At 42.7% G+C, this 18524-nt stretch overlaps 2 protein-coding genes across 2 annotated transcripts in view; both read right to left on the bottom strand.

Annotated features, from left to right (window-relative positions):
* The window catches only part of WDR33 (WD repeat domain 33), a 54140-nt gene extending 43466 nt beyond the window's left edge, over positions 1–10674 (bottom strand). The window contains exon 1 of the mRNA XM_079978483.1: positions 10517–10674. The gene's annotated coding sequence lies outside the window, so the exon portion shown is untranslated. The remainder of the gene's footprint in view (positions 1–10516) is intronic.
* A 3023-nt stretch (positions 10675–13697) lies between these two features.
* POLR2D (RNA polymerase II subunit D) lies at positions 13698–17656 on the bottom strand. Its single transcript, XM_079978492.1, has 4 exons — positions 17337–17656; positions 15656–15836; positions 14816–14911; positions 13698–14256 (listed from the first exon to the last, which is right to left on the bottom strand). The coding sequence occupies exons 1-4, from the start codon at positions 17401–17403 to the stop codon at positions 14178–14180; spliced, it is 423 nt and encodes a 140-aa protein (XP_079834618.1). The 5' UTR covers positions 17404–17656; the 3' UTR covers positions 13698–14177.
* Between the last annotated feature and the right edge of the window lie 868 nt (positions 17657–18524).

Genomic DNA, 18524 nt, shown 5'->3' with positions numbered 1-18524 from the left:
TCAATCGCTAGCAGAATCTGGGAGCGATCTGTTTTTGTACCTCCCCCAACATAAAAGTTTCGTCACCCCGAGCCTTTTCCGCCCTTCCCTGCACCTCAAACTACTGTGCATGACCGAGGATGGCAGGGGTGTGCTTCCCTCCTCTCCGGCTTGCTCAGGCGCAGTGTTAAGGCTCTCTCTAGCATCCTCTGCCCCTTGCACCTCTTCTCCACTGGAGGTGGGGCTTTCCTCCTCACTGGAAGAGGAACTGCTTCGCAAGATTTTTGGAGGCTCCCTCTAACAACTCCCCCTCTATCTCCCGCCTCTGAACTGATGGCAGTTCCCTGACAATAATCTTCCCCAGTTTCCAATCCGTAGCAAAGAAACAAGTGTCCTGCTCAGAGCTGTTGTGAATGTGTCAATAGAGATTACAGAGTACTTTGTAAAAATAAAAGTTTTATATAAATGATGAACACTAAGTACCAGCAGTACTATCTTCCTATAAATATTATGATGTCCTTTATAAGCTGAGATTTCATTTACTTTGTTCAGTTTCTAAATGATAAAAAGTGTACTGTGTTAGGAGCACAGGAAACTCCTTATAGCAGTGGTAGCTAAACTTGGCCCTCCAGCTGTTTTGGGACTACAATTCCCACCATCCCTGACCACTGGTCCTGTTAGCTAGGGATGATGGGAGTTGTAGTCCAAAAACAGCTAGAGGGCCAAGTTTGGCCACCACTGCCTTGTAGTGTTGTACACTGTAGATATGTTGCATAAATACCACACCAGGAGGTTACAGTTTGTGGTTGCTCCAAAGACAGCTTAAGCATAAGCCTTGGTTCAGATGACATGCTAAGCCATGATGGAGCTTGTTCCTCCGCATTCTGGCAGTGGAGGGAATCCCTCTACCACCAATGTCTGGCGTGCCAAGGTACCTTGTGGCTTATTCCTCCCTCGGTTTGAGGGCCAGAGTGTAATGCCACCTTCACCCAATGGTACATTGCCAGTGAAATCTCAGGAGCAGTGGTGGCTTCACCTCTGATATACCACCGGGTGAAGGCACCATTACACTCTGGCCCTCAAACTGGTCCTGGGTGATGTATCAATACGTCACCCAGACCAACCACATACATACTTCCTAGGGACAGTTTCTTGACAAAAATTATTCATTTATTCATTATGCTATGGATTTATTTCTCTTTTTCCAACAATACTTTTTTATACAAGTCTTTGTCAATGGAAAATGTAGTAGTGGCAAATTTTCTTCTGCACAACACTGTTGCATTTGCAAGCTGAAAGTGCCAACACACAAGTATAAAAAAGGCTTTTTTGTAAAAAGATAAATTGAATTTTTTGTTCCCTCCCCCCCCCCCGAAAAAAACAGTTTGCCTATGTATTTGCTTTATATACATCATTTACTTTTTATAAAATAACACATTATTATTATTTTCATTCATTTTTGGTGGTAGAGTATCCAAAGGGATGTGTACAAGCTGCTCACACAGACTTAACATCTCAATGAAGCTGGAAGCTGTGTAACACTAGTATTAGAACTGGCTTTCTACAGCCTACAAACTCAGTACAGAAATGATTGTTGAACAGCCTTACATAAGATTACCTGCATTAAGTGCAGACCAACCAATCACACTGATCTGAACAGTCTTACAAAGAATTAAGCAGAGGTGACTAGTGATCTTCTCTTTCACTACTCAGGTTACTGCTACTTATTTTTCCTTCTCTACCACTAAAGTTCCCACATAAAATTGTGTGTAATGGAAAAAATCCTAAAGAGATTTTTCTATTTCAAGCAATGTCTGATATAGGAAAATTGGGCAGTTTCAAAGTTTTAATTAACTTTTTCAGATGACTAGCTCTAAGAGTCAAATACAGTGGTACCTCAGGTTACATACGCTTCAGGTTACAGACTCCGCTAACCCAGAAATATTACCTCGGGTTAAGAACTTTGCTTCAGGATGAGAACAGAAATCATGCTCTGGCGGCGCGGCAGCAACAGGAGGCCCCATTAGCTAAAGTGGTGCTTCAGGTTAAGAACAGTTTCAGGTTAAGTACAGACCTCTGGAATGAATTAAGTACTTAACCCGAGGTACCACTGTATGAAGATGATGTAGTTTTTTTTAAGTAAGTTAAAATTAGTAGAAGTTTCCTGTGCCTTAATTTTTTGCCAAATTGTAATCAATATAAGGAAGTACATTATATAATTTGAGCATTTACTCAAATTTAACGCTCACCTTTTTTTGCCAAATAACATTGTGAAAATTAAAGTGTGCATTAGATTCAATAGCACATTTATATTCGCCAGCAAATACTTTTTGGTTTCAAGGTTCTGAAAATTGAGGTGTACATTAGATTCGATGGCACATTAAAGTAAATATGGTATATACAGTGGAATCTCGGTTCTCAAACGACTTCATTGAAGAACAATTCAGAACCTGAACATCGACAAGTGAATGTTTTCGTTGAAAGCTTCCAAGGCACGTTTATCCATTTTTTCAATGGATTTTGCTGACCATCCCTTGATTTTCGGTTTTCAAATGTTTTGGAAGTTGAACAGTTCCACTGTACTACAGAGTTTCCATTTGGGGGAATATTTATAACTGTTATAGTAAAAATAATTTCCAACTAAAGTTTTGGATTTGTTTAAATATAAATTTCAAATAAGATTGTGTATTTTCAGTTACAATGTTTTTGGAAAATTTATTTTTTTGATATATTTATATAGCACATAAAATCAGAATTTCTTTTTAGTTATGCTTACTAAATATATGAATGGGTAATTAACAAAATTATTATACCATGTACAATCATACCTCGAGTTGAATGTGCTTTGGGTTGAGCGCGTTCAAGTTGCGCTCCGCGACAACCCGGAAGTAACGGAGCGTGTTACTTCCGGATTTCGCCGCTCGCGCATACGCAGATGCTCAAAATGACGTCATGCGCATGCATGGAAGCAGCGAAATGTGATCCGCGCATGCGCCTTGCGTTCTGTTTGGGATGTGAACGGAGCTCTGGAACGGATCCTGTTAGCATCCCGAGGTACCACTGTACTGTATAAATATGCTAAATCAGACTCTAATATATTTAGAATGCCAGAATTTTTTCCAAAAAAACCAGAACAGTGTTACCAAGATCAATTCTGGAATTGCATCAGCAAGGGCACAAAAACATCTGTGTGAAAGTTACATACAAGATAAATATCACATAAATGGGTTTGGAATCCCTATATATGATCTTTTGTTTCCAAAGCAAGGTATAACTATGAAACATTTCTGGACATCTGTAGTTAAAACCGCAGTCCAAAAACATTATCAATATAATATATCTAAGATCCATTAGAATATATAGCACAGCATATTTTCCTTTTAAGATGCTTTGTTGGATCTTTGGGAACCAGAAATGAGTAGAATTCAAAAATGAGAAAGGAAGGAGGTGCTTGGACCTCACATTTGTAGTGCCATATAGATAGTAAAATTATAGCAAAAGTACACAGAATTGTTCCTTTGAATCATGGAATCATAAAATTGTAGAGCTAGAAGGAATCCTGAGGGTCATCTAGTCTAACCCCTGCAATGCAGGAATTTCAACTACAACATTTGTGGCAGATGGTCATCCAACCACTGCTTAAAAACATTCAAGGAAAGAAAGTCCACCACCTCCCAAGGGAATCTGTTCCACTGTGAAACAGCTCTTACTGTCACAAAGCTTTCTGATGTTTAGTCAGAATCTCCTTTCTGGTAACCTGAATCCATTCGCTCGAGTACTACCCTATGGAGCAGGAGAAAACAAGCTTGCTCCATCTTCCATGAGATAACCCTATAGATATTTGAAGGTGGCTATCAGGTCTCCTCTTAGGCTCCTCCTTTTCAGGTTCCTGGAACTCCCACAGCTCTCGCCCATAAGGCTTGGTTTCCAAACCCTGGACCATCTTGGTTACCCTCTTCTACAAATGTTCCAGCTTGCCAATATACTACTTAAATTTTGGTGCCCAGAACTGGACACAGTATTCCAGGTGTGGTCTGACCAGGGCAGAATAGAGTGATCTATTACTTCCCTTGTCCTGGACATTATACTTCTGTTGGTAAGCCTATAATAGCCATTTGATTTTTTTCTGCTGCATCACACTATTGACACATGTTAAGCTTGTTGTCTACTAAGACCCCTAGATCCTTTTCACATGTGCTACTGGTAAGCCATGTGTCCATTTGATATTTGTGTTATCTGATTATTCCTACCTAACTTTAGAACCTTACATTGGTCCCTAGTGAATTTCATTCTGTTAGTCTGGGCCCAGTTCTCCAATTTGATAAGGTGATCTTGAATCCTGATTTTGTCTTCTGTGGCATTAGCTATGCTTCCCAGTTTGGTGTCATCTGCAAATTTGACGAGAATCCTCTCAATTCCTTTGTCCAAACAGTTTATAAAGACGCTGAACAATGGGCTTAGGACACTAATTTGCTTCTGGACACTTATACAAGCCATGGTTTTAGCATCCTGCTATAAATGAATATTGATGGATTATAATGAATATTACTAGTAAAAAGATTGCAGATTCGAACAGATTCTCTGCAACAGATTAATCAGTAATTTGATTGCACATAAGCTAGTCCACTGATGAATACTATGTTTCACATTTCCTGCTTGAGAGCAGTCCCATTTTAGGGGTTAAGTGTGGGATGTTGTACCACTGAAATCTGACTTTAAGTGTACATGGCATAGTTTAACATACCTGGTATCTGCACCTAAGCAAGTTCAACATATTTCTAAATCCTAGCACTTGTTGCTTAGGCTGCAAACTTAACCCTACTTACCTGAGAGTAAATCCCATTAAATTCAATAGGACTTACTTCTGAATAGGTATGATTAGGGTTGTGCTGCTAGTCAGGATTCTTGCATATTAATATTTATTCTTCATGTGCAATCACTTTCTTTAAATAGAAATAGACCTGAATTTTATGCAGACAAATGTCCAAAGTGAAATATCCCATTTTATTCTTCAATGAACTGTTCTGCAGACAATTTGAATTTTGTCATTTTCTTATTATAAACCCTGCATGTCTTAGGAACAATGTACGTGCCCTCGTATAACCTCTCCAGAGTGCAAAAGGTAACTTAATTATGAAGCTCTACAAAATATTTGTAGAACAAGGTGGAAGATAATGAATCCCATCTAACTTCAGAAAGCCAGGCATTTCCCCCAGACACTAACTATTTACAATTAGAAGCAAAACTGGTTTTAAATCTCTACAGACTGTAACTCCCAGGGCTTCTTTCTTACTCTGGAGCAGGCTCCTTGAAGACTGCTAGAAAGCCAGCTTTTCTGCAAAGCCATAATTCAAGTAACTGGTTCCATTCAGAGAAATTTGTTGTAATGAGTTTTTATTTAAAATATTTAGATCCTGGAACGTAATATAAATATCAATTACTACATGCCCAAGACAAACTACAGATGGGCATACTGATTTACGTGGCTAGCTACTGTGACCCAATTACATTTTGCCCATTCCACACAACAACTATATTATTCACTAAATCTATATCCAACTTTTCCTCCAAGAATCTCAAGGCAGGGTAGATGGTTTCTATAGTTTCATGTTATCCTCACAACAACTCTGTGAGGTAGATTGGTCTTCAGTTATAGTGACTGGTCTAAAATGCTTTATGGCTTAGTAGGGATTTGAACCTGGATCTTCTCAAACCTAGTCCAACAATCACCCCACCCCACAGTGTCTCAATACACTGTTGAAGACAACTAATTAAGAAGTCACACTGTCAGGGACTCAGCGGGAGCGCAGGGAGGAGAGGAGATGGAGAGCGAGGGGGAGCAATCCGAGGGCAGCGTAGGAGAATATGACAGCAGCCCGATGGATTCCATGAGCCTCTCCAGCGAATCGGAAGATTCACAGAAGGGGGTGCCTATGGCCAGTGCAAGGTGGGACCCAAGGGGGACACCCCAGAAGCAAGGGGCCAGCGGGGACTCCCAGAGCAGCAGTTGGAAATCAGGACCAGCTTCCCCACCAGAGCGTAGTGGGGGGGAGGAGTCCCAGGTGTCAGAGCCCACATATGCACCACCAGCGAGAGAAGATGAGTCAGGGTTGACCACGCCTCCATCGGAGAGCGAGTTAACGGTCAAGAGGAAAGTTGCAGGCTGGGCGCGCGCGCCAAGTTCAAAGGTACAGGCGAGCGGCACAGAGGGTAGCCCGGATAGGGAACCAGGTCCTAAAGCCCGCCGGAAGGAGGGGCAAGAATCGTCAGGGTCAGCGTCAGAGGAGTCCAGGAAGGATGAGACCCTAGCGGGCAGGAGGGCCCAGAGGAGAAAGGAACTTAGGAAGAGGTGGAGCAAGGCGAGGGTCTTAAACTGGTGTGGAAGGGGAGGAGACTCAGACGGGACTTCGCCGGTCTAAGGTCGAGACGTAGAGCTGCACGCTGCGGCTTTAAAATGGAAACTGAATCTCAATAAAGACTTTTGTACATAATTACAGCCTAGCGTTGGTCCTCTGTGAGCTGGGACCTGGAGGCAGCTCTGACACACACCAAATCTCATTTTCAGGGGAATGGTGAAACAGTGAGACAAATTTCAAAATTGTAATATGCGTCTGCTAGATTTGATTCCTCATCTGATTAGTTGGGCCTTTCTAATTTTTTATGCTAAGATTATAGTCTTACAGATAATGTACTTATAATAAAATCATTCTGCAATTAATTGGATCTTCAAGTAATTATATTTAAAATAAACAATGACTCTGATCCCCAGTGTGCCTTGAGGTGACCCACAAGACCACGACAAAAAATAGAGAAAAAAGTTAGGCATCTTCCAGACCAAACAATGATACACCCTGAATCACCCTCAACTCCTTCTGCATTCTGATGCAGGATGGGGTGAAGAGTGGAGCGAGCCATTGGTAAGAGTCTTCCAAATAGAAGACATTTTGAAAGTATCTGTCAGGAACAGCAGCACTCCAACTGACAAAGTTCTCAGTAACAGAGCATGTGGCAACCTAAATGGCCTCGGCCCAGTATACCTGAAGGGGCATCTCCACCCCCATCCCTTAGTCTGGACACTGAGGTTCTCCTTTGAGGGTCTTCTGCTAGCTCCCTCACTGCGAGAAGCGAAGTTACAGGGAACCAGGCAGAGGGCCTTCTCGGTAGTGGTACCCTCCCGGTGGAATGCCCTCCCTTCAGATATCAAGGAGATAAAGAATTGCACAACTTAAATAAACAATATTCCTTTTTTTTAAAGACTTACACAACTTTTAGAAGACACCTGAAGGCATTCCTGTATCAGGGTTTTATTTGATGATGTTGCTCTTATGATGTTTTTAGATATTCTGTAAATATTATTATTATTAGTTTGAGTAAATATATGCATGGTTTTTTCCTCCATAAAGCAGAGAGGAACTGTCTGTGAGGCAAACCAGCAGGTTAGATCTGGACACAGGAAGGGTGCTCCTATCATCCACTGACTGAAGAAGGGGTGGGTAAGAACTTTTTGCCAATTCCCCAAATATATTCAAGAGGGTTGGAGATCCCTCTGGAACAGTTGAAAGGGCACTGCAGGCGGGAAAGGAGAACTATCAAAAATCACTTCTCCCATTACGAAAGTCTCTGCGGGACCAAAATTCCTTCCATTCATAGAAAGCAAGCCTCTGTGAGCAGAAAGTCACTACAGTGGTGCCCCGCAAGACGAATGCCTCGCAAGACGAAAAACCCGCTAGACGAAAGGGTTTTCCATTTTGGAGGCGCTTCGCAAAATGAATTTCCCTATGGGCTTGCTTCGCAAGACGAAATGTCTTGCGAGTTTTTCCGACTTTGTTTTCCCCCCCCCTTTTTCTAAGCCGCTTATCTGCTTATCCGCTAAGCTGATAAGCCACTAAGCCGCTAATAGCGCTAATCCGTCAATGGGCTTGCTTCGCAAGATGAAAAAACCGCTAGTCGAAGAGAATCGCGGAACGGATTCTTTTCGTCTTGCGAGGCACCACTGTACTGGGTTTGCCCGGCATTGTTAGAATATTTCAGTAAAGTGAAGGCATAACTTAATGAGCAGCAGACTTGTAGTTAAAAAAAATTATAGAGCAAGTTTGATTCAAGTGGATAGTATTGATACTCCTGCTTTTTTTTTAACATATGGATAACTAAAGAGAGCATGCAATGTGATGGTATTCATCATAGATTGTTTGACAAAGTGAATATTTCAACATGTCAAAATTTAAATGTGCAATCCTAACCCCCAGATACACCAGGTGGGAGAGATTGGGATGAGACATAACTCTCCACTTGCTGACTGCACACTTTGGCCAGTGCACATTACTTACTCTGGCATACCTACTAACTCTGGCAAAGGGAGAGCCCTACTGAGGCAAAAATAAGCTACCAGAATTAAAGGACAAAATAGTGTATGTTAAGGGTGCAGATGGATGTCTTGAACAGAGAGATAAAAAAAGTTACATGGTGCCCTAATTTCATTCATTCATTTGTCCCATGCACAGAATTTGCTTTAATTTATACCACCAAAAATGCAACTGTAATTACTAGAGGCAAGGAAAGGTCAGAAATTGAAGGTTTATATTGGACACCCAAACTCTGGCTGTGCCACCATGGCCAGCAGCAGTTAGGGTGCAATTCAACTTACATAATATATACATCAGCGTGTCTGTTTCCTGGAAATCCTTGCATATATGCCTAGTTAGGATTGCTCAGTAAGTGTACCAACTATGCATTCTCTGGGCATTCCACTCCCCATTGGATTTGTTTGCAGAACAACTCAAAACTGTTCATGCAATTAATACAAATTAGCTTTATATCCAAATTTCAGGAATAAAAATAAAAGCTCAAAATTAAGAAGTCAAACTAATTCCTTTTGCAGAATTATGTAACATGGAATTTAATACATAACTATTTCAAAGGGTATCATATTTACATATTTGAGATGATAGCTACTATTTCAACTAACAGATTAAACTATTCCATTTGAAGTGTAAGCTATGTATGATTAATAAGCATTAGAAATAAAATCTGCAGCATTTTATTGGTTTATTAATATTCTACTTTAAGATGAACAAAACTATGGCTTACCAGCAAAAATGTAATGTTTGTCTCAAACATTGTTGTGTGAAATGTTTCAGTGGTGCAGGAAGGTAGGATGTAAGTTTTAAAGTAAACTTACATCCTAACTTCCTGCACCACTGAAACATTTCACTCAACTGAAACATTCTGTAGTATTAAGTTTCAGTTAATTCTAAAGTAGACACCTGCGTTCTGAGAACATGTGAAATTTACTTTAATACTGAATATATTAGAAACTAGAAAGTTACAGGCTTTATAACAAATGTTTATATACAAACTTTTATAACAAATGCATGTATGTCAAGTAGTACATGGCAGGAATGTTGTCTGAGCATGATCCTACTCACACACTGGCCCTACTCACACAGTATTTTTGAAAATTGTGGAATCATGACTTCTTGATAAAATAAATTAGCAAGTACTTATTCAACATAAGAGTGTAACTGGTAAAAAATCTGATCCTAAGCAATTTCTGGAACTTGCATTGAATTTCTCAGTGCATATGCTGTTCTAACATTTAAAAAATGCAAAAGTATTAGTCTTTCCTAACATATTCGTAAGATTCCTGCACAATGGAAATATATATCTAATATGTTTGCATTGTTAATACATCTTATTGGCTCTTAAACTAACAACTGACAGCAACAGCGCAATCCTATGCATGCTTATTCAAATTAGGTCCCATTGTACTCATTTGAGCTTCTGCCAAATAGTGCACTCGGGAACACAGCCTGACCTTGTTCTTACAGTTATAGGTGCTACTTGTTTTGCTTACATCGAATGCTACTTGAAACCCTGCATGTTCATACACCAAGAAGTTACACTCCCAAATAATTATATGAAGCATGTATTTATCATCTACCTAGCATACCTTAAGAAAGGTCCCTAAAGCGTCCTACACATCTACAAGTGATTGGCCCTTACAACACCCCTGTAAGGTGGCCTATCATAATCACACACACCCCTCCTTTGCAAACGAGATGAGGTTGGTAAGGCGGCGTTGATCTTAGGGACACCTAGCGAGTGAGTGGCTGAGGTGCGCTCTGAGTGGAAAGGATCCCAAAGCGCCGATCCCCCACACAGCTGCTACCCTGCACCCAAGGCACTCTTCAGCTACTCTTGTGGATCTTAGGGCGAGGCCGAAATTACTTATTGCGCCCGAAACAGCAGGGCAGATGGATGGTCGGCTTTCCCCTACCGGGCTTCGACTGAAGACTTTGCGGCTCTTTTGAAACTTTCGCTCCTAACCCCACGCCGGCCGCTCTCCCGCTCTCCTCACAACGTCCTCCTCCTGTCCCGGCTTTCAGCCACAGGCCCCTCCGCCGCCAATAGCGTAACAGCGGCACCTCTCGCGGCCTAAAGATGGCGGAAGCCGCGGCGGTCTTCCGGGTCGCCGGGCTTCCTTCCCTCCCGCACCCCTGCCTCCCCACCGCCAATCGCCTCAAGAAGAAAAACTCACAAAGCAGCCGCTCACAGAGCCCCGTACGCGGGGCCCAAAAACCTAGAGCTCGCCTATCCCGGAAGCTGCTGCCTCACGAGCCGTCGCCACCATCCGCCATCTTCCCCACCAGCGACCGGAGGCGGTGCACATGAACGACGTCATCACGCGCGCGCGTGTGAGGGGCCAGCCAAAGGGAGGGAGGAGAGCAAAGGCGCAGAGCATGCGCGTGCCTCTTCTGAATAAGTGACGACATCTTCTTGAGACGGGTTTCCGGCTGCTGTGGCGGAAAGGGAAGGGCTTACCATGGAAAGCAGGCCGGGGAGCCGGAGCGGCAGCTTAAATCCTTATTAGACTTCCCAAAAGGTCTCCAAATAGTGGTGATTCTTTGACTTTTAGAAGGATTATGTCTGTGCTGATTATAGTCTAGAAGAGGAATGAGAAAAGGAGGGTTCCAGCCCCAGCCAGCATGCACAATGGCCAGGGATGGTGGAAGTTGGAGCCCAATGACACCTGACCGACCACAGGCCCCCCTCCCTTGATGTCCTGGCAGGAAAGATTGGGGGGTGCAGAGAGAAGAGAGAAAGCAAACATAAAGCGGTTTTTAAAGAGGAGAGGGTTGTATGGTGCAATAAAAAAAGCCTGCAAAGTAGTTTACGAAGAATGAATTAATGCGTTATCTCAATCATCACAAGAAATCAAGATAATACCTCAGTGGTTTTCTATCATCTCTAATGCAGTCAGTAGACTTAGGCAAGCCTAATAATTCCATAGGTTTGGGATGTAAAAATACAAGATGGGAAGGAAGGCCAATTTGCACAATTTTCTGCAGCAGATAAAAACTAGGGGGTTAAGGATCCAATCCTAACCATAACAGGTAAAAAGGTAAAGGTAACCCTAACAAAACAGCTTAAAGGGCCATAGGTAGCCAGTGCAAATGGAGGTGAAGTATCAAGACCACACTGCTCATGGAAACTTGGTGTGTATTGCCAATGGAGTGAGACAGGGCGGTGCAAGGTTGCCACATCCTAAGTCTCTTTGTATCCCTTATATATGCTCCAGTAACGAGCACAAATCTACACCAGCCCTTGGTTTGTCTTCTATTGCAGTCAAAGTAAAACTACGCAATCCCTGATTTCCATGGCAGTAAAAAGATGTGCTTCCTACTCTGTCAGTTGGTAATAGCTTCTGCACAAGACAATTTAAAAGCCTCAGCTTGGTATGGCTGGGAACTAATGCAGAGCTTTCCAAACTTTTCATGTTGGTGACACACTTTTTATACAAGCATCATTTCGTGACACAGTAATTCAGTTTTACTAGCAAACCGGAGGTTAAACTAACCCCTTATAAGAGATACAGAAACATACATAAATTTAATAATGAAATGTATAGGGACACACCTACACACTGCAGCTGGCACACTAATGTGTCACAGCACAGAATTTGGAAAGGGAACTAAGGGAATAGGAAGCATCTCCAAAAGGGCAAAAGAATCTGGCCACTAGAAGTGTGGTATAAAGTAGCTCTCGTTCCCCAATTTAGTTTAATATTTGCATTGGAATAGCCAGAGGGTTTATTCCCCCCTCCCAACTTTTACTAAGAGATGTGGAAAAGGTAGAATCCAAGAAGTTTAGGATATTATGTTTACAAATCATTATGCAGAACAATTGGGCAGCCCCCCCACAAAAAACCCACAACCTTAAATATTTCAGGCACAAGATAAAAAGCTTATGGAAGATGTTATGACTGGTGGTATTGCATGAGTAGTTTTCAAGCAAGATTCAACGGGGGGGGGGGAATTCAATGTGATTCTCAGTGGATTGAGATCTGACCGAATTTTACAAGGTTTTACGTCTTTTTTTAAAAAATCTTGACACTCCAATCTTGACACTCCTTGACAAATTAAATGCTAGGTTTTTGGTACAAAAACAAGTGGTTTCATATATAAGCTTTTCCAGTGTAATCATTCCACTGCTGCAGCTTGTGAGTGATGATTATTGGTTACTGTCTAGCAGAAAGAAAAATCTAATCAAGATGTATCAGATTGCTTCAACTTGTTTGCTTCTGTACACTGATTTTTTTACTAAATGCTGAGGTTATGACTCCTGACTTTTGCCTGTTTTATTCACTTGGTCAGGTTTGAGTAAAGAGACTAGTTCAGCAAACCTTTAACAGCTTATTGCTGTATTTTAATGTTTTAATGCTTGTAAAGGTAAAGGTACCCCTGCCCGTACGGGCCAGTCTTGACAGACTCTGGGGTTGTGCGCCCATCTCACTTAAGAGGCCAGGGGCCAGCGCTGTCCGGAGACACTTCCGGGTCACGTGGCCAGCGTGACATCGCTGCTCTGGCGAGCCAGAGCCGCACACAGAAACGCCGTTTACCTTCCCGCTGGTAAGCGGTCCCTATTTATCTACTTGCACCCAGAGGTGCTTTCGAACTGCTAGGTTGGCAGGCGCTGGGACCGAGCAGCGGGAGCGCACCCCGCCGCAGGGATTTGAACCGCCGACCTTTCGATCGGCAAGTCCTAGGCGCTGAGGCTTTAACCCACAGCGCCACCTGCGTCCCACTTTAATGCTTGTAGGCTACTGTTATTGGGTGGCATATAAATGCTGTTAATAAATAAGAGTAATGAATAAATAAAATAACATTAGAAGTGATTCTGCAGGTGGAGAGAATGGAGTAAGCCAATTCATTCCTCAGTCACTGTTGCCAGCTGGATGAGGGACATCTTATCATTTATGACAGCTGACTGACGTATTGTAACATGCAATTTCTGTAGCATTAGTGCATTTCCGCCTAAGTGTAGGGCATGGATCATGTTTCTACCTTTATGAGCCCCATGGTTCTGCTAGCAGTTTCCTTTCACACTACAAAACTAAGAAGTGCTACTTATGGTAGCTCATTCACCCAGTTTGACATTTCCAGTCACACTTCCCAAAACACAAAAGTATTATTTTTTTCTCTCTCCGACATACATCCATTGTATGTGCAATTATTGTTTATAGCAACGTATGTATACAATAAATAACTTTACATCAATTTACCAACATACAGCAAAAATATTATATGCAGTTTAATAATCCAACAAATTCCTTCAGCTCCTTGTGTTCATCCACCCCTTGCAGAGTATTTCCTCAAGACAACAGGACTTTTGTATAAACAATGAGTGAATGAGAACATTCACAAATCACAGACCCCTCATTAGAAATACTATACTTTAATTCACAAACAATTGTACAAAATTATTGTTGAAAAGAAAAACTCAGGCTTTTGATAAAAAAAACCCACACAAATTTATCTATCCTGATTCTACTATTACAATTCTCAAAATATAATAGGAAAAGTTTCTCCTATCTTGGGCGACGTATGTTCATTCTGTCTGCCCCATAACATTTTGCATATTCCCAGGAGGAAGACAAAGTTTGGAAACAAATATTAAACTAATCAAGGCAAACTTTTCAGAGTTCTGTGGCTCATGCCTCATTAGTCTTGCCAACTCTCAACATTCAACAAGTCCAAAGAGCTAAGAAACCCTTTTTAAAAGCATGTCATCACCCTACATCAGCTTCTCTTTTCTACTGAGAGATAGTCAGGACTGGTCCAAAGATGTATAGAAACAAATGAACATTCTTAGATTTCTCTTTTTCCATGTTCAGAGTTTGGAGGGTCTGGTTGTTCCTTCTAATACTGAAAACTTCGCTTGGTCTGAATGTCATCAAGAATCTGCTGCAACTCTTCATCTTCAAACCGACCCTCTAAGCTGAAAGACAGGAGCAAGCAATGGTTAAGTTTCTCTCTCTTTTTTTTTAAGGGTTGATGCTCAAGCTTTCCTGAAAGGGAAAAACTATGGATAATGTATTAAGTTGCATGGTGAGGGGGAGTGTTAAGAGCACAGGGCTCATATCTGATTTGATTATGGTCCGGAGGATTGTCTCGGTGTAGCCAATGGCAGGTAAGATTTCTGCAAATGTGGGTTGTACTTTTGGGCATTATCCTACAAAGGTAAAGTTAAAAAATACATTTAAAAAAGAAATAAGAACAAAACATAGTAGCAGCAATTATTTAAAAAAGATAACGAGTTTTTAAAAGACAGTTGAGCTAAATAGGCAGCAGGCCACTTCTTTAAGCATCAGGGCTTCAAGAGATGCTTCATCATGGTCAAAATAATAGGCAGTCAACTGAAAATATATTGACCAGTTAACTGGCTGGTATGCTAACCTTAAATCCAACTGTAGAACCATTACTCTGACTTTTTAGTTGTTTATGCTTTACAAACCCTTTGGAACATGAAGTGAATCCTTTCACCTGGGGTGACTCACCTGGGAATTAAAGCTTTGGCCTCCTCAGCTGTCTCAGGACATAAATTAGCTAAACACGCCAATTCAAATTTATGGAGCTTCTTCTGGAGTAACAAACTGCAGGAACAAATAAAATAAACTATGTATGTAAAAAATGGAATACAGAAGAGAACAGAAGTTGCAGAAAAAACAGTACAGCTACTCAAAAAGGATTAGGGATTTATTTTTATCAGGCATAGGCAAACTTGGCCCTCCAGATGTTTTGGGACTACAACTCCCGTCATTCCTGATCACTGGTCCTGTTAGCTAGGGATGATGGGAGTTGTAGTCCCAAAACATCTGGAGGGCCAGGTTTGCCTATGCCTGGTATATATAGTCTATGAAAAGATCACACAAAAGTATCACAAAAATACTAAAAGTAAATACATGGCTTTATATTGTAACATGCTTCAAAGAAAAAGTAACAGTAGTATTCCTAGATAGATCACTTTAACTGAAAGTTACTTCTTTAACAAATCTGGTTAGGATTTCAGAAGGATGGCATTCCCATCAACAAGAGGGAACCCACTAGATTTCCAAATGTTTCTGTCAATTCACACTGCTTTTAATAAATGTAAGTAAGTACCAACTCTACATCTATTTAGGCAGCAATTCTGTTCCCACATACCTTTGAGTAAGCCCCATTGAACTCAGTGGGACTTACTGCTGAGGAAATATACAGAATTACATGGTTATTGTTCCAAAAGGCAAAGAAGAAACTGCTTGGACAAGTGTCAACCCATTGCCTATAACAACTTTGAAACATAGGGTTTATCTGAGTGCTTTGACATAAAATAATAATTTATTTGAAAAATTATTCACCTGCGGACACTAGCAATAGTCTCCCGGTTTTTGAAGCGGCTGAAGCGAGCAGTATAATTCAAGGTTTTCATGAATACTTCTGAGAGCTCCTGCTCATCTTCTGCACTCTCATTCTGCTGTTTCCGATGTTCAAGAAGCATGTGCACTTCTGAATTTAGAAGGGTTTCGGCAGTCTCAAATTCTATATGCAAAGATGGGTGAGGAAGAAACTGATAGTTCAAAAGGCACAGAGAAACACACCACCACTGGTAACACTTAAGCCGGGGTACACATATGGTGGTAGCACTTCAGGTGGTGGGTAGAGAATACTATTTTTGAATGATCTGGCACATAAAACCCACTCACTCAATTGAGAAAACATATGAAAGAAAGATTCTAGATGAATCCTCTCTTTGCTGTACCTGTGGGAGCATTCAAACATGTGATTGAAGTGGTACCATTTATTCTACTATCCCATATTAAGATCCGGTTATACACAAATTATACCTCTTGATGTAAAGACAATAATAATTATCTGGCCCATCCTGCCAAATTTACAAAACTAGATCATTCTCCAGCTCAGTTATTTGTGCATTACAGTCACATGCTTCTCCAGAATATTTCCAAAGTACTGGCACATATAAAACCTGAATCTTAAAGAAGAAGAAGAGTTTGGATTTGATATCCCGCCTTTCACTCCCTTTAAGGAGTCTCAAAGCGGCTAACATTCTCCTTTCCCTTCCTCCCCCACAACAAACACTCTGTGAGGTGAGTGGGGCTGAGAGACTTCACAGAAGTGTGACTGGCCCAAGGTCACCCAGCAGCTGCATGTGGAGGAGCGGAGACGCGAACCTGGTTCCCCAGATTACGAGACTACCGCTCTTAACCACTACACCACACTGGCTCTCAAAAGGGCCTCAGATCTCAATGGAACGAAGAAGGCATCCTATGCTGCTTTTAAAGGCAAAAAGCAAACAAAACAAACATACTGTTTTGTTGCTTGCTCAAGGCAGCTGTTCTGAGAGTGTGAACTATAAACCAACAATCAAAGTAACTGCATGGCATGGACCCCAGAAACAGAGCCATATATTTATCTACAGTTTATATAACAATTGTATATGTAGCCTACAACAGAATACTAAACAGCCTCCCATCCAGGGAAGGGCCAGAGATGCTCAACTTCAAAACTGCTGCACCACTTGCCTCGGATAACAGGAACGGAGAGAAGACTCACATTAAACGCACATTAGCACCGTGCATTTAAAACCAGTATGGTGCCACGTTAAGCAGACAGGGCTTCCCGCAAACAATTCTGGGAGCTGTAGTTTTTCTAAGGGCGCCGAGACCCTTATCCCCCCCCCCATCCAGAGCCAGCATTTCCAGAGTTCCCTGTGAAGAACTGTTGGTTAACCAGTCTAATTACCCTTAACAAACCACAGCTCCCCGAATTATTTGGCGGCGGGGAACCATTATTATTATTATTATTATTATTATTAAAGCGGTACCATGTCGCTTTCAACGTATGGTGCGAGTGAGGCTAGCGATACACGAGCGCTTTTTACAGGCAAGAATGAGGAATGTTGCTCCCCTCCAGGCGAGGCTCCTGCTGCCTCTTTGCTCCCTCACAAGCCGAGGTCTCCTCCGGGACAAGGCCCGGGAGCACCTCGCGTCTCCTGCGCCCCCCGAGGGCCCAGCCGCTCACCCTTGGGAAATAAGAGCTGAGAAGCATCCTCCTCCACATCCACAGCATCGGCGCCTCCGGCCGCCATCGCCTCAGCCAGCCCCGGAAACCCGAAGCGCTCGGCCGGCCGGAAAAGGAAGGAAGGAGGCCTGAGCAGGTGCCCGCGGCGCCCTCTGGCGGGGAAAGAGCCGGCCCCGATGCCGCCTCGGCTTGTGCTGAAGGAAAGAGAAAGGGGGGAAAGTGTGTCGAGCTATATTGAACACGGTGTGCTCTCTCTCCGGAGCAGCTTCGCGGAGGAGAGCGAGAGGGTCGCAAGGCCTCAAAGCGCCCGCTCCCACCGTTGCCCTGGACCCCCTTACTCCGAAGTAAATGCCATCACGTTCAGAACGGCTTATGTGTTCAGGATTGCGAAGCGTGAATCCAGTGGGGTTTACACGGTTCCCGCGATTGTTAGCAAGATCCTGTCAGTAAATGAATCCAGACCCGACAGACAACGCCCGATCGCCCACCCTCACAATTATTATTTTTTAATTGTATATATTTAGTGCTCCTCACAAGGGAAGCAGGTTTCTAGGCCAGGAAGCAACGCAGAGCCGAAACCCCGCTGAAGCGTCTGGAGTACCCAAAGTCTGCAGGCTAGGAAATGGGGCAGCCCCCCAAAGGCGCTTAAAACCGCGACGGGTAATAAGCAGCCCTCGAGGTATCGGACTGCACTCCCCTCAAGCGCAGCCGCCATGGCCGATAGTCAGGGGTTAGAGTCCTGCAATATGGGGCGTGTTGTGTGCTCACGGCCCCCATCCCTCCTCAAAACTACCTAGCTGGCAGGGAGCCGGTTCGTAAACGGAATGTTGGGTTAGATGCAACAGTGTGACCCACGTTCAGAACCCGCAGGTAGGCCAGGAGGATGGCAAGAGGGAGAATGTGGCATTGGAAGGGTCCCTGTTTGTTGTAGGTCCCCCCTGTCTGCTTCAAGCTCACCTTCCTTCCTTTGCAACTGATTCGCTTAGGGAGCATATGGGCGAAGGGGTTCTCCCCTCAATACTTCTAGGCCAGCAAGCAGAGCTGCGTGAACCACAGGCCCTGGTGCATCCAAGTGACAGTCAAGACCCAAACTTTGCCCTAACCAATTGTTTCTCTCTCCTTCTCTAACTACGCCGCTGGAACTGAGCAGTACCACTGCTGCTAAAGTGACGGCAGAGAAAGGAAAGC

This window comes from Podarcis cretensis, assembly GCF_951804945.1.
Source record: "Podarcis cretensis genome assembly, chromosome: 5".
NCBI lineage: Eukaryota > Metazoa > Chordata > Lepidosauria > Squamata > Lacertidae > Podarcis > Podarcis cretensis.
This window is presented reverse-complemented; position numbering and strand designations above follow the sequence as displayed.